This window comes from Haliotis asinina, chromosome 14 (genome assembly GCF_037392515.1).
Source record: "Haliotis asinina isolate JCU_RB_2024 chromosome 14, JCU_Hal_asi_v2, whole genome shotgun sequence".
Taxonomy (NCBI): Eukaryota; Metazoa; Mollusca; class Gastropoda; order Lepetellida; family Haliotidae; genus Haliotis; species Haliotis asinina.
Window position 1 is genome coordinate 48,671,303 of NC_090293.1, and position 14,448 is coordinate 48,685,750.

Genomic DNA, 14,448 nt, shown 5'->3' on the forward strand with positions numbered 1-14,448 from the left:
TAAAATAAAATAAAATAAAATAAAATCTACTACTACAACTACTACTTTCATAATACTTTGCAAGTGAGTGAGTACACCACTTTCAGCAATATTCCAGGAACATCAAGGCTGGGAACACCCCAATGGGCTCCCCATGTGATGAACACCCCAATGGGCCCCCCATGTGATGAACTGAACACAGGCCTTCAGCCTGATAAGGCAATTCTTTAAAAACTAGGAGACCCCACTGCCTTTCCTTTTTAGTGAACACCAGGTGTTTAGTGTGATGTTGACTCATGTCATCATTCCTCTAGTTCTTATCTTTGTCTTTTTTTACCCGGTGGAATTTTTTGACACAGATAATTAAGAAATAAGTAGAAGCTGATTAAGTCTGGTACATTATGATTCCCCCAGAGACCAGGCACTATCTAATTGTCTTCATGTGGGGCCAGGTGCCTGCCATTAACAAACCTTCTGGACACATGACCTTTTTGATTGCTGCCGGCAGTGTGAGCCCGAGAGGGTCAGCACCCACACTCCTAACTGTCAGCTAGATGAATAAATTCCTTGTCCACAAGTTCTGCCATGACAGAAATAAACGTTTGTTGGCTTTACTGTACGTATAACCGTATAACCGTATAACCGGTCAGTGGTTTAGGTTTTCTCTATATGCATCAGTGACGAATACCTGAAATGTTACAATAGTGCAGTGGTAAGGTGTTTGCCTATCACTCTGAGGGCCTGGTTCAATTCTCAGTGGAGGTATAAAGGCTTGGGTTCAGTTCTCAGTGGAGGTATCAAGGTTCGGATTCTGAGATGGGTACATTTGCATAGTATCTTTGGACAAGAAACACATTGTCTCCGTTCACCCAAGTGTAAAATGGGTACCCATGAGGATGTGCTCGCAATGTGAGTGATTAGTTCACTGCACATAACATGCAGCATGGCTGTATGATCCCCAAGGAGTTCCCCCAAAGTGTTGGAAAGTACAATAGTGACCTGTGACTGGGGATAGTAACGTACATTGTTCTGTGAGCAGCCAATGCGTCTGGATATGAGCACCATTTAAGTAAATTATTCACCATTACTAGCTGCATATATCACTAATCTGTGGTTAATGACTTCATGGTTCATGTTACTATAAGACCTGATTTCACTGTTATGGATCTCAAGCAAGCCATGATGATATTAACACTTGAACATTTGGATGGTGGAACGGCATACTTTAACTGAAAGCAAATGAAGAATTCATCCCAGGCTACTTAGAGCGGGAGATTTTCAGCATCAGTCAGTCCAGCTGCTGTGATGCACAATTTGCCAAATATTTAGCCAATCTGTGCCTGTGAGACCAGAGGTCACGTCTGCTGGAACCAATTACCCAGCAATCAGGTCCCCCAACAATAAGATGCTGTCCTTTGAACCATTATATTGTTTCCCTGATTGTTCATAACAGAGATCTTGTGTTTCTGCAGCAATTTGTGCTAAGGACTTGTTGCTAAATGTTTCCATCAATGTTGAAGGTTGAACTGCAAGGGTGGCTCACAGACTTATATAACTCTAGTCTCATACATGCAATTTTGATAGCAACAAATAAACCAGTTTGAAATGAAAAGGGATCCCTGAGTGAGAGTGGAGATTCAGATCCTGGAATTCTACACTTGCTTCATTTATGGCTTAAGAGAGTGAGTGTTTCAATGTTTCAGCCATATCGTGATGAGACTGACTAGGGTGGCTAGAAGAAATACAAAGTGTAAGGGGTGGTAGGGTAGCCTCGTGGTTAAAATGTTCGCTTGTCACACTGAAGACCCAGATAATCCATTGGGTACTATGTGTGAAACCCATTTTCACAATTTTCATTGCAAATGATATTGCTCGGATATTGTGAAGAAAGGCAACCTGTAGTCTGACTATAAAACTATAGTCACTCCCTCCCACTCACTAAACACAAGTCCTAGAGAAATCACAGTTCCAATTACAGTGAGATTTATACAGCAAAATACTATATGAATGAACCAGTGAAATCAGTATCGGCACCAGGTGCTAAACACCTGCGATACCAAAATAAAAGCAGGTATTCCAGTAGCGTCGTCATTCACGCAATTTTTGTGAAAATGCCATTCACTATTGCCTGGAGCAATGTAGCACACATACAAGGTATAATTCAGCTGGTTTCTTGCTCGCGAATGTTTACCTGTATGTTATTATTATCGGCACAGGCAATGAAAAGTCGGGTCAATTTACTCTCCCTGAAAATGTTACCATCCTGCAAAAGTCAATCCTGATTTCCGCATTACTGAAATTTAACAATTACCTTAAAGAAAATATTGTTAACCATTTTTTACTGTTATTTGACTAAACAGGAATTATTACAATCATTGTTCTAAACACTGGAGGTGTCGAACCATGTAAGCGGTATCCATGAGTGTAGTAAAGAATTACAATCATTGTTCTAAACACTGAAGGTGTCAAACCATGTAAGCGGTATCCATGAGGGCAGTAAAGAATTACAATCATTGTTCTAAACACTGGAGGTGTCGAACCATGTAAGCGGTATCCATGAGGGCAGTAAAGAATTACAATCATTGTTCTAAACACTGAAGGTGTCGAACCATGTAAGCAGTATCCATGAGGGCAGTAAAGAATTACAATCATTGTTCTAAAAACTGAAAGAGTCAAAACATGTAAGCGGTATCCATGATGGCAGTAATTCTAATATTCCACAAATTGACAGAATGACAAACTGCCACAATGTTTCACTGTTCAGAAAAATATAAACATTAACAATATTAGAAGTAAACATGATAAGATCACAGAAAACTAAGCCTGTGTGCTTCTGTAGGTTACAGGCAGCTAGACAGGGGCATTTCACAGATGTGAAGATCATATAGAACTAGACATGTGAAGATTATTAAAATAAAATATATGTGAAGATCAGAGAAAACTAGGTATTTTTTTATCAAAGAGAACTAGATATGTGAACTTGTCAGGAAACTAGGCATGTATGGATCAAGAACTAGATATGTGAAGATCACTGAGAAAGATATGTGAAGATCAGAGAAAACTAGGCATGTGTGAATGACAGGGAAAACTAGACATGTCTGGATCACAGAAAACTAGATACATGGAAATCACAGGCAACTAGGTATGTGTGGATTACAGAAAACTGAATATGTGAAGATCACTGAGAACTAGATATACGCAGATCACAGAAACCCAGACATGTGAAGATCAGAGAAAACTAGGCATGTGCACATCAAAGAGAACTATTTCTGTGACGATAACAGAAAACTAGAATAAAAGAGGAGCACTAGTATATCACTGTATTAATGAGAACTATACCTTCGTAGATAATATTGACAAAACGCATGTAAATCATAAACCACACAACAACATACATTTGCCAAGCTATCTGTCCCAGAACCACTGAGCCGCTCATGCTTGGCAGTGAGACCAATCACCATAAATCCCAGTCCATGTAAGTATCAGTTTGAAGTGCACAATACTAAAGACGTTAATGATTAAAGATCATGTGGACCACTCACCTTCTATAGTCAAAGAATCGGATCCAACTGACCAGTGTCTAAATGAGACCACCGATATCAGCTAATCTGTGTGTAAATATGAGAATATCAGGAGGAATGCTTCCTGATAACACGGCACAGGAGGGAGTCACAAGCCCTCAATACACATCACAGTGTACACACGTAGTCAACACAACGTTTGATTCATTTAGCCTGAAGTGTGCGGAACTGCATGAACATCTAGCTCTCAAATCACCATCATCAGTCCCTAGGGAAACAGATAATCGTACCCCCCTGGCTTCTGGTAATTACTGGTAAGGTCTGCATACTGGCTGTGTAGGTTTGTAAAAGTCTTACAAAATATGCTCATTTTGTTTCTAATTATTGTACATACAAGTGGCTAGAAAACTAATCAGGATGTATAAAAAAAATAATTTAAACTCACCAAGGGCAATATGTTCTGGGGCTCTCCTGGAAAAGGGGACTGAAGGAGAGGATTTGGGTGTGTCTTCAGGAGAATGTGATCTATCAGGGGACTGTAGTTAGTAGCATCTAATGTGGAAGGTCTACAGAAGTGGTCAATAGTACAGGCAGCAAAAAGGGTCAATTATGTATCAACTATATTACATTCATTTTGTTAATCTATTCCTCCAAAAAGGGAACTGTTAGATACTGTATTTGATGTACTATGACATATTATTTAAGATATGACAGTCAAGTTTTTAAAAGGCACTTAGAAGCTCAACAAACATGAATACATGACACGTCTTACTTGTTTTACACAACGTCTTAGAGCTAATGGAATGAATTCACCTGATGACGGACCAAGGATTAGCTTTGAAACATTGTGTAAAGAATAAAAAGACGTTTTTTATCAACAAAATGGTCATGTATTCACGACAGTGAAGGTGTTTCTTGGTTGCTTCAACTTAAAATATCTCATTAAGAAATTCAGACTCATCACCATTTGATACACAAGCATCCAAGCATACCTTCTCAACACCCGATAATGATATGCATAAAGAGCAGTCACACCATTACCATCAGCTCAAACACTGTCCAGCTGGTCAGTGCTGATCAGTCTGTGGCTGTAATGGCAGGAGGCTACTTGCTCTAAATGACAGGATACTACTTGCTCCAATCTATCAACAGCTAATTGTATCCTCAACTCTGACCTTGGTCAGATCTGGACAATTATACTGAAACAAGAAACTTTGGCAAACTGTCAGTCACAGTAAGAACTGGTCCAGTGAGTCGAAAACTGCTTGACTCTATCAGTACAGTCTCATTTCATGATCCAGACAACTCTGTCCATTATTGACTGATTCAGCTATACTTTATATATTTTGTGTTCCATGCTCGCATAGGCCAGTGAGATCGTTCGTGCATGCAGTCGTACGTTCGTGCGTGCGTGCGTGCGTGCGCGCATGCGATCGGAGCAACTTTCAAAAACTGCCTTTGGTTGAAAACAGGAGCAACAAGACATTATGTGCATATAATAACCAAATTTGGTGAAATTCTGAAAAAAAAAGAGTTTGAATGAGATCCTTTTATGGTACATCTCCACTTCATGCTTGTCAAATTTTAAATGTTCCAAATTATCACATGGCAACAGTTCATTTTGAGACTGACCTGTATATTAAGTTTCATCAAGGCATAACAACAGGGAACTAGCACCACGTAACTCATCATGAAGACATAGAAAGATATGAAAACATTGAGGCCAGCAATACCATCACCTCATCAATAGCATGTATAGCAAGTTTTAATAAGCATTACTGGGTAGTTGAGGAGTTCTGCTCTTGAAACAGAGTGACAGATGGTCAGAAATGACTGTCACAGGATAATAATTATATGACTAGATCCACAAGAGGGTCAAGGACACCCATAGCCCTGGCAAAGTTCAGGCTGAGTGAGTGAGTGAGTGAGTGAGTGAGTGAGTGAGTGAGTGAGTGAGTCAGTCAGTCAGTCAGTGAGTCAGTCAGTCAGTCAGTCAGTCAGTCAGTCAGTCAGTCAGTCAGTCAGTCAGTCAGTCAGTCAGTCAGTCAGTCAGTCAGTATATATGCCAGAATAGGGTTTCACACATAGTATCCATGTTCTGAGAATCAAACTCAAGTCCTTGGCATGACGAGCACATGTTATAACTATTAGGCTTCCCCCAAGCCCCACGTACAGTACCATATGTCACACTACCATGAACTAATAGCACCATCCAGTCTCATTCATTCTTGGATAACTGAGTGTCAAACTAAATAAGTAATTCAGAATCCAGTTTCTTGGACTTAATACAGTGCACACATAGATCATGCAGATAGTAATCATTTTGGAGACATAGAGACTCTTCTGGCACCAAACCTCTTAATAACGCCTCGGCAGACCAAAAGTTTACACCCTCATGCATAGTGCCTCTGTTATGTTTGAGAGTGTAATGTATGCATACTCAACAAAAAAGTTAAGGACAACACCACTTTTTAAGCAATTTATGGATCATAATGAACTATTAAATACTAAAATACTGATACAGGTAACTGGGTGGTCCTCGACTATTTAAGATGACCAATATTCAATTAAACACAGATTATAGTACTTTTTTGAGGTGGATCAAGTCATACAATCTACAAAATCTGAACTTTACTCTTAAATTGTAATTCAGATAAAAATGTATGTTGTCCTTCTCTACTAAAAGGTCTTGTGATTAGTTTTCAGATATGACAGTCATGATAATGTACATTGGTCAGAGGAGAACAGAAAGTATCTGATCTGGACTAAAGGTGTCAGGCCATTTGTGTGGCAGCTGTAGCAGCTGAATGGGTTAGACGGCTGACCCTGTGTACTGGTGATTATGTACCTCACCCTCTCAGCATGGGTTTAAATTCAGATATGACTCAATCCCAAAATGTACAAGACTGTAGTCTTAAATTCAAAAGTGCAATTCCAAATATAATATACTTTCATTTCTTGATAACCATGTGTTTGCACGCCTGTCCGTAGATGCTGAAATCTGACAGTGACATTTGAATGAGTACATGATCATGGTTTTATGCCGCCGTTTTTAGTAATATTCCATCAATATCGCAGTGGGGGACACCAGACATGGGCTTCACACATTGTACACATGTGGGGAATTGAACCTGGGTCTTTGGCATGACAAATGAACACTTTAACCTCTAAGACCCGTGAAGGTCCCGGGGTAGAATAGGCCTTCAGCAACCCATGCTTGCCATAAAAGGCGACTCAGCTTGTCATAAGAGGCGACTAACGAGATTGGGTGGTCAGGCTCGCTGACTTGGTTGACGCATGTCATCGGTTTCCAACTGCGCAGATCGATGCCCATGTTGTTGATCACTGGATTGTCTGGTCCAGACTCGATTATTTACAGACCGACGCCATATAACTGTAATATTGCTGAGTGCGGCGTAAAACTAAACTCACTCACTTTAACCTCTAAGCTATACCTCTGCCCTAATGCCCTGATTACTTTCTGAGAGGCATTTCGTTTTCATGCATGGATGTGTTTAACTACATTATGTAATGGAATCTGTCTCTGATGTGGATCAGTGGAACATGTTTATTTCAGTTTTATGGCCTGCTGAGTGGTGCTAATGGTAAAGCCTCTGAATGTAGTGCCACACCATTAAACATTTATTAAATGTGTTCTGACTATCATAAACTTGACATCAAAAAACTATATGTGGCAATCAAAGGAATGTTAATGTTGATTAAAAACTGTTGAAAATGTAAAAATGTGAAAGTTTATATTATGTTGAAGAGTACAGAACTAACATTTTGTTATCGGGGTGTTTCCCTTTGATGTATGTTTTATTCATATTAATATTTACAGCATCTGAGAATCAGTACCACTGACCAAAGCATCATTGCCATAAGTGCCACTGTGGATAACATCACTGTCTAGAACTAACATGACTTTAAGGGATGTGGAGTAGTCTAGTGGTTAAAGCATTCACTTGTCAAGTCAAAGGGGTTTGATCCCCCACATGGCTACATTGTGTGGTGCACCTTTCTGGGTTCTCCAACAGTGATACTGCTGGAATATTGCTAAAAGCAGGGTAAAACTCACTGATTTTCAATAGAAGTCCTTTTGATGGTCTACATTCTATAATCAGTTGTGCCATTAACAATATCCCACATTCATAAGTAGTTGTGTATGTTAAAGACAGGTGAAACATCACCTCGTAAACTTTTACTGAAGTACTGTCAATCAAATACAAGAATTATGTCAATAATGTAATTTATGTAAAGTATTCATAGGTACCATTATGAAACAAAGTTTCTAAGGAAGCGAAAACTTTCTGATCATGCCTCTATCAAAACGAGTTTGAAGAGGCAGTTAACAAATGCCCCTTTCCTTTCTTCATTCACGTAGTTGGTTTCAAACATGAAACGTTTTTAAAAATATTTATAAACTATGTTAATGCTGACCATCAACCATCCTTCAGTAAGATGTGTTGCTCATGAAGACAGAGTGAGTGAATGTTGTTTTGTGTCACAGATGACAGCATCACATCTGACTCAGCAGTGACTTAATTACCCAATACTGACAATACATTAACCAGATTTTTTTATATACTGTTATTGAGTAATGAGCACAAAATATCCTTTCAACATGATGGGAACAAGCATATGACGTTCTTGAACTGTCGAGTTGTTTCCATGACGAAATAGAAGAATAATCTCTCAAACGTTATCGCCCATATAAACATAATGAACTTCATATTTCATCCAACAAGAATGTTTGCTTGTTGTTTAATTCTGCACTTAGCAATATTCCAGTTATATGGTGGTGGTCTGCAGATAAATGAGTTTAGACAATCCAGTGATCAACAGCATCAGTCTATGCAGATGGGATTATACCAAGTCAGCTAGCCTGACCACACAATCCTGTTAGTCACCTCTTTCCAATTGATTTTCAGTTTCACTGAACACATTTTGTTGTCTGTTTTTCTTTGCATGATTATACTAGTGAAAGATATAATTTCCTATCACAAAATTCGTTGTTTTGCAAAAGAATGCTATAAGTTACAAACATAATGTAGAGATTGGTGTCTGTAATGACTTGGCCAAATGTGTTCAGCTGGCCTGGGGTTATTGTTTGATCCTCTGGACATATATTGGCAAGGAAGTGCAAGCTTAAAGATCACATATACTCTAGAGGTGTACAAATACATACAAATCATTTACTGACATTGTTATAAATGAAACCCCATCAATAAAACAACTCATTTCAACATTTAATTACCTTAAATCGACCTTTTTGACAACAGTGCACAATTCTCTCCCACAAATGAAATTTCCACCAAGCAGAGGAGTGTGCCTCCTTGACTTAATACTTATGTGGGCTGCTGTAGTATTCATCTACATTTCAGGAGGTTGATTACCTTGCTTATAAGTTTGTCTAAACCTGCAATCATCACAACTGTTTTGAAAAATCAAGTTTTTTGTTTTCACAATCTACTACCAATTAATTTTGTCACCTGTTTTGCCTATTTTCTGAGACACAACTTTTTTCCATAAACAATTCTATCAAAATCGCTTGTTGTTGTAATGGATATAAATCATTCTATTACAAGTGGTGTCATGCAAAATCTTCTTGGTCATGATTCACAACCATATTTAACAACGAGTGGGAAGTAGTTTTGATCTTTCAACTTGATGAAAACAAACCATAATCTAATTGATTCTCAAACTGACTTTAGACAATGAGACCATTTTTGAAAAATGGCTGCAATCTGTTGCGAAAATCCGCCAGTCTGAGAATAAATGCTATTTAGGATTGTCTACACAAAGTTACAAATCTGCACTTAACTTTCTACTGGTGGTAAAATATGTATTTGATTGATAGACAATAGGATTTTGCATGACATTGCTTATAAGATAACAAGTTCACTCCTGGAAGTGAGGTGGGTGTCAATATAATACTACTTACAATATTACTTTCACGTTGATCAAAACCTTGATCGCTTCAGAGGATGAACTCCTTGTTACAAGTTGTGTCCTGCAAAATTCTTTTGGTTATCAATCATTTACTAGCAAGTAGTTTTGATTTTTATAAGAAATGGAAACAAATTAAATAGCATCTTCTATCTTGGAAGCGAGGTAGCTGTCCATCCACCCGACATCATATATACAACACTCATTTCGCACTCACAGACAACATATTTACCTGAGGGGGCACAGTGTAAAGTATGGAATGGATTATGGAATGGAATTGGGATTGGAATGATGGAATGAAATATGGAATGGGGTTTGGAATGGAGTTTGGAGAGACACAATTTGCTCTTTGTAAACAAGTCTTCATTCAAATATGCTGAGACAGTTTATTAACAGTTGGTCACTGATAGGAGCTAGAAGACATGAGTGTCAGCTTCTCTCTTCAGCCATGGCCCATCCACCACATGCTCGAAGGCACATGACAAGTTTAAATAATACTTTCCAGGTTATGTAGATAATAAGAACAAGATGTCCAAAATTAAAATGGTTTACATATAGTGTATGTGATTCCTGTGTTAGGCTTTTAAGTGAACATAGTGGAAAATAAAACAGTTGAGGGACTGTGAGACAGGCTGTTGCCACAACTCTGTTTGCCACTAGCCTTATTGTCCATCTGGAGGGGTGTAAGCGGGAGGGAAAGTGTCTCCTGAACTGGTTTGGAGGCCATCACAACTCTGGTTTGTTTAGTGTAAGATGAGTATATTCCATCTATTTCCAATCCAAACTCCATTCCAAATTCCATTCCATACTTTATACTGTGCCAGCTGAGGGGTCCTGTGGAAATCTGTGTATGGTGACACCATCACCCAACACCTAGGAGCATTTGACCGCTACGATTCAGCATGTGATGAGCTTGTTACTCATCTTATATACAACTAACTGAAAATTGTTCCTCATATGACATCACTGCAGGGCTCTGGCAACAGAGTTACATAAACTGTTGGTGGTTTCCTTAATGGGTGAGAGGGAAGGAGCCAGCTTTTTGGCGACTTTTAATCACTAGGTATTAATTAAACACACATTTCTTAAGAAAAAAAATTGCTGTTCCGCTTAAGACTAACCACAAGTCTTACATATGTAATGGGTAAAAGAGTAAAAAAAATGTGTTTACTCGTTCTTTAACGTGGGGTGGCTGGTCATCTATTAGCAGCCAGCCAACTACAAAGGATATTGCTCAGAGACACTGATCATTGCGAATGTTTAATACCAATTTGCTTAATGAGTGGGTTCAGTTCCGCTCTTGATACCGAGTATTTGATAAGTGAATTCCCTTAATGGAATGCGTTGGGGTCAGCTGAGCTCCTGATATTCTGCCTTGGATACAAGCTAGATCTATCCTGCCACTGAGACCACCTGCTTCTCCTGCTAAAGCTCCAGCAACAAGCGATGGGGGCAGTCTTGGAGGTATGCATGCCTGGGGCAGGAAGGAAGCAGGTTTGAGATGTCAGTGTCAGGCCTACCATAAAAACGTTAAACAAATCATCAAAACTGAACTCATATACACCAAAACAGAACAAAAATCACCAAAAATTGCAATAATATCCTCTTAAACTGAAATAAACCGTCTGTAACGGAAAAGTAATCGTTTGAAATGGAAACAAAACACAGCGAGGGGAGATGAACAGGCTGAAGTCAATAATGTTTTTCATCATCCTATCAGGCTTGCGATTCTGCACAATTGGGTCCACTCTCCTTGCAGATCATTACACCTGAGGCAGTGAGTGAGTGAGTGAGTTTAGATTTACGCCACTTTAAGCAATATTCCTGGAATATCATGGTGGGGGACATGAGAAATCTACTTCAAACATTTTTATTATTATTCTAATATTTGCATAGCACTGATATACAGCTCAGGTGCTCAGAAGAGCTTAGCTTTGTATATTAGTTTCAAAAAAAAAACTATTGTTTTTATTTTTCCCATGTAGAAGAGGGTTAAGGTAGAATATTGGGCTCAAGGGAAACCTGATACTGACAGTTCTTTTTTGAATTGTTTGTAAGACTAATCAGTGCTTGATGTTACTATCAATGTGTGCCTTGAATGTAGCTAAAATTGTAGCATGCCTGTTGGCATGGTGATTTGTGGACCTGATAGCATGGTGCTTTTTCGACCTGATGGCATGTTTTTGGGGGGAGCTGATGACATGTTGATTTGGGGCTCTGATGACATGTTGATTCAGGGACCTGATGACATGTTGATTTGGGAACCTGATGGCATGTTCATTTGGGGCCCTGACGACATGTTGATTTGGGGACCTAATGGCATGTTGATTTGGGGCCCTGATGACATGCTGATTTGGGAACCTGATGGCATGTTGATTTGGGGCCCTGATGACATGCTGATTTGGGAACCTGATGGCATGTTGATTTGGGGACCTGATGACATGCTGATTTGGGAACCTGATGGCATGTTCATTTGGGGCCCTGATGACATGCTGATTTGGGAACCTAATGGCATGTTGATTTGGGGCCTTGATGACATGCTGATTTGGGAACCTAATGGCGTGTTGATTTGGGGCCCTGATGACATGCTGATTTGGGAACCTAATGGCATGTTGATTTGGGGCCCTGATGACATGCTGATTTGGGAACCTAATGGCGTGTTGATTTGGGGCTCTGATGACATGTTGATTTGGGGCCCTGATGACATGCTGATGACATGCTGATTTGGGAACCTGATGGCATGTTGATTTGGGGCCCTGATGACATGCTGATTTGGGAACCTAATGGCATGTTCATTTGGGGCCCTGATGACATGCTGATTTGGGAACCTAATGGCATGTTGATTTGGGGCCCTGATGACATGCTGATTTGGGAACCTAATGGCGTGTTGATTTGGGGCCCTGATGACATGCTGATTTGGGAACCTAATGGCATGTTGATTTGGGGCCCTGATGACATGCTGATTTGGGAACCTAATGGCATGTTGATTTGGGGCTCTGATGACATGTTGATTTGGGGACCTGATGACATGCTGATTTGGGGCCCTGATGACATGCTGATGACATGCTGATTTGGGAACCTGATGGCATGTTGATTTGGGGCCCTGATGACATGCTGATTTGGGAACCTAATGGCATGTTCATTTGGGGCCCTGATGACATGCTGATTTGGGAACCTAATGGCATGTTGATTTGGGGCCCTGATGACATGCTGATTTGGGAACCTAATGGCGTGTTGATTTGGGGCCCTGATGACATGCTGATTTGGGAACCTAATGGCATGTTGATTTGGGGCCCTGATGACATGCTGATTTGGGAACCTAATGGCATGTTGATTTGGGGCTCTGATGACATGTTGATTTGGGGACCTGATGACATGCTGATTTGGGAACCTGATGGCATGTTGATTTGGGGCCCTGATGACATGCTGATTTGGGAACCTAATGGCATGTTGATTTGGGGCCCTGACGACATGTTGATTTGGGGCCCTGATGACATGTTGACTTGGGGCCTTGATGACATGTTGATTTGGGGCCCTGATGACATGTTGATTTGATGTTGATTTGGGGACCTGATGACATGTTGATTTGGGGCCCTGATGACATGGTGATTTTGGGACCTGATCATGTCATGGCAGTGGATTTTATTTATTGTATGAGGGCATTGTACCAAACAGGAAAATTTAACATAACTGTTTATCCCTGCCATTACAGTATGTCCAAAATAAAATTAGACTCAGTTATTGTAGGAAAATACAAGATATAACAAAATAATCAGTCCCCAAAATTAGGGATTAGCTACATTAGCTCTGAATCAGAGGACGATGGTCACAAAGACATAATAGTAATGTGATACAACCGACATATATAAACATAAAGTGTCCTTCTCACTATATATTTGAGGTTTTTGTTTTCAAGGGACAGGTTTTACTTTTCGCTAGAAAGACCTCTTCCCAGGTTTTACTTTTCCTAACTTTATATGAACATCAACATTGAAATGATACATGAGTGCTTGAAATCAATTGAAGAATATCCTTCAGGATTAAACTCACAATGCAAATGTTTTTCCAAGGGGGATTAGAACCATAAATCACAGATTCGTACACAGATGCTCTACCATATATAAGGCCACCGGACCAATGATGAGGTGGGATAAAATTACATACTTTTTGTTACTGTCATTAAATTGATTTTACGCATGCTTCAGTTATTGTTATGTAGCTTCATTAAATAATCTTCTACATTGTAATTACCCATCAATGACCTGTGAGGTGCGTTTTCTCCTATACTTTGAAAACTGACTTAACAAAAACAAATAATCTGCTTCACTAACTTTTGTAACCCAAGGTCTGCACCTCAAAAGTGTTCTCACCTTAAACCAGCTAATTTTGCCGCAGTGTGGCCTCATGTTACGTCTCTTATATTGATTGTGGTCCAATTGTGCCACAGCAGATTACTTCAGATTCTCAACATGAACCTTTCATTTGTGCTAAAAGTGAATCTTTTTCATGTTGTTTTACCAAAAGAACAGAAAAGATGCCTATAAAATGACATCAGAAGAGGAAATAACACATAACAAAATACTCTTTAAGCCGATGACAAATACCCAGAGTACGTTTCGTCATACATTTGCAGAAAGCATAAAAATCAATTACTGTCCTAAATATAATTCTTCACAATAATGGAATTCTTTCTGTTTTATGAAAGTAAAATTAGGACTAACGAACTTTTACAAATTTAAATCTTTGAGCGGCATTTAGAAGAGGAATGGATAAGAAAAGCAAGATTTATGGATGTCACCTTCTTTAATTTGAGTAAATGAGCAAGCATGCACTCTGAAACAACGTTTTTTACAACAACAAAAACTGACACCCATCCTGCTTTTCTTACTGCAAATATCATCCACAATAGTATGCTGAGTACTGATAGTAAGTTGTTGAACATGGCCTTTCAACAGATATATAGCCTAACTTTAGATTAAAAGATTATTATGATAAGGGT

General features: G+C 39.3%; 1 protein-coding gene across 1 annotated transcript; it reads right to left on the reverse strand.

Moving 5' to 3' along the window:
• Positions 1-12,421: 12,421 nt before the first annotated feature.
• Positions 12,422-12,994, reverse strand: LOC137260862 (uncharacterized). Its single transcript, XM_067798415.1, has one exon. It carries the CDS (start codon positions 12,992-12,994, stop codon positions 12,422-12,424), a length of 573 nt encoding a protein of 190 aa, XP_067654516.1.
• Between the last annotated feature and the right edge of the window lie 1,454 nt (positions 12,995-14,448).

Bases quoted from the DNA above. Each gene is read 5' to 3' on its own strand.
- LOC137260862 (XM_067798415.1), bottom strand. From the start codon at position 12,994: ATGTCATCAGGGCCCCAAATCAACATGTCATCAAGGCCCCAAGTCAAC.